Genomic DNA, 2,409 nt, shown 5'->3' on the forward strand with positions numbered 1-2,409 from the left:
TATATATATATATAAGTTATATAGGGTCAACTACCTGTAGAGTTAAGGAAATGGGAGCATCGACATTGCTAACATGAGCTGGACAGCCTAGGAATGCCGTGTCATCAATTTTGGACAAGTGGACGGCAATAGCCATTTTAATCAGTCTGCATTAGAATCTGACACTGTAATTATCATTCAACAATAAAATTTAATTTTAAAAATTATTTTTTAAAAAGACCGAAACAGTAATCGGAAATTTAAGTGGCGCAGTCGGTAGGATTGGTCAATCGGTATTAAGGAACATAATATCGGTTCGTTTCAACGATTTATTGACCATCCAAACAAAATTCGGACTTTTGGTGACTTAATCGCGAGTTACGAAACTGTTCCGAGCAAAGTGTAGAAGTGTCCAGCTAGGTGAAAGGGAGAGTAGTCTAGCGAGAAGCAAAAAGCAGTTCTGAGAGAATATCAGCACACTTTTTGGGACCAAAAACTACATGGATATCCGGATGCTGTTACTGTAAGTACACGAATGTCTTATAGAGGTCAACTTGAATATAATTCAGAAAACTCCGAAGATTCTGATTCATTCTCACCCACACTAAATCGTCTTAGGTTCCAATTAACAAATTTTAATTTTAACAGTCAAAATAATTCAACAAACATGACTGAACCTGGTACAAATGTATTACCTGTTCTAAAACAAGAGTATCTAAATATGATACCAGAATTTAACGGACAAACCGAACTTTTACCAAGGTTTATAGAAATAAGTGAAAAATTAGTAAAAAAATTTTACAACACTGCTGATCAAACAGACTTTCAAAATGAATATTTGATGTCTAGCATCTTAGCAAAAATTAAAGGCGAAGCCGCTATAAATATTTCATCTTGTATAATAAGTACAGTATAATCCCTCTTAACCGGCTTCGTATTAACCGGCCGACAGATTAACCGGCCTGTTTACTTACAAATACACGACGACATTCTTAAGACTATACGCAGGCGCGCACATAGTGGGGCGCACAGAGTGGGGCGCGGTAGTACATAATGTGCATATTTGTTAAAAGTTTTGATCAGTCAACTGTTGTATTCGTGTATCACTGTGTTATTCTCGTTTTCGATGAGTGCAAAGCGTAAACGAGTTGTAGTTTCGATGGACATGCGTCTTAAGGCGCTAAAACGGATTGATAATGGTGAATCCGTGGCAAAAATTTGTGCTGAACTTAATGTTGGAAAAAGCACTGTAAACGACTGGCGAAAAGAAAGGCGTTCCATCGAGGATTTTTGTTCAAAAATGGAATCGGATAAAAATCTGTCAAGCCGTTGTACGAAAAAAAAAACCGTTTTGCGAGATTGTAGATGAAGCTTTGTGGATATGGTTTATTCAAGAACGTCGAAGGGGTACACCGATTGGCGGCCCAATTTTGAAAGAAAAAGCTTTGGTTATTCACAAAAAAATTGAAAACGGAGGCGAATTTGTTGCAAGCGATGGTTGGCTTAACAGATGGAAGAAGCGACATGGAATTCATTTCGCACATGTAAGTGGTGAAAAAATGTCTGCCGATATTTCTGGTTCAACCGATTTCCAAATTAAATTCCTGGAAATGGTGGAAAGAGAAAAATTAACTCCTGAACAAGTATATAACATGGATGAAACAGGAATAAACTTTAAAATGTTACCAGAAATAACTTTTCTTAGCAGTCACGAAAAGTCGGCTCCTGGTTTTAAGAAAAATAAAGAACGTATTACAGTAGCGGTTTGTTCAAATGCAGCAGGTACTCATAAAATACCTCTTTTCGTCTTTAGTAAATCGGCTAAGCCACGTGCGTTCAAAAACTTGAATCCATCGTCCCTCCCTGTGTACTACAGATCACAAAAATCAGCGTGGATGAGCACAGACTTGTTTAAAGAGTGGTTTAATATAGAATTTGTTCCAAAGGTAATAGGACATTTAAAGAATATAAACTTGCCTATCAAAGCAGTCCTAATTTTGGACAATGCACCAACTCAGCCTCAAGACCTGACCTGTCATACAGCTGACATAAAAATAATTTACCTTCCTCCTAACGTGACCAGCTTAATACAACCCATGGACCAAGGGGTGATTGAAAGCTTAAAAAAACGGTACAGACGTAAACTTGTTTCCGAAATTTTGCAATATTCGGAAAGTGAAGACAAGGGCCTTCTGGAAATCATTAAGAAAATCAACATTAAGGATGTGATCTACATGTTAGCTATGGCCTTCCAAGAAATGCCTTCCGCTACATTCGTAAAATCTTGGCGAAAACTTTGGCCAGACATCGAGAAACTTGTTGCGAATGCGAATCCTTCAGGGGGCGAGGAAGTAGAAAACGAATCCATTCTTCAAGATCTTCAAAAGTTATCGGGTAACGACACAATGCAGCCAGAAGATGTAGAGAATT

At 37.7% G+C, this 2,409-nt stretch overlaps 1 protein-coding gene across 1 annotated transcript; it reads left to right on the plus strand.

The window, feature by feature from the left end:
* Nucleotides 1-1,538: 1,538 nt before the first annotated feature.
* LOC111692814 (jerky protein homolog-like) lies at nucleotides 1,539-2,399 on the plus strand (the record flags this gene model as incomplete). The annotated part of the gene is made up of 1 exon (XM_023456937.1): nucleotides 1,539-2,399. A coding segment is annotated over exon 1 (861 nt), but the record flags the coding sequence as incomplete, so codon positions are not given.
* Between the last annotated feature and the right edge of the window lie 10 nt (nucleotides 2,400-2,409).

Source organism: Anoplophora glabripennis, unplaced genomic scaffold (assembly GCF_000390285.2).
Source record: "Anoplophora glabripennis isolate ALB-LARVAE unplaced genomic scaffold, Agla_2.0 scaffold1920, whole genome shotgun sequence".
NCBI classification, from domain to species: Eukaryota; Metazoa; Arthropoda; class Insecta; order Coleoptera; family Cerambycidae; genus Anoplophora; species Anoplophora glabripennis.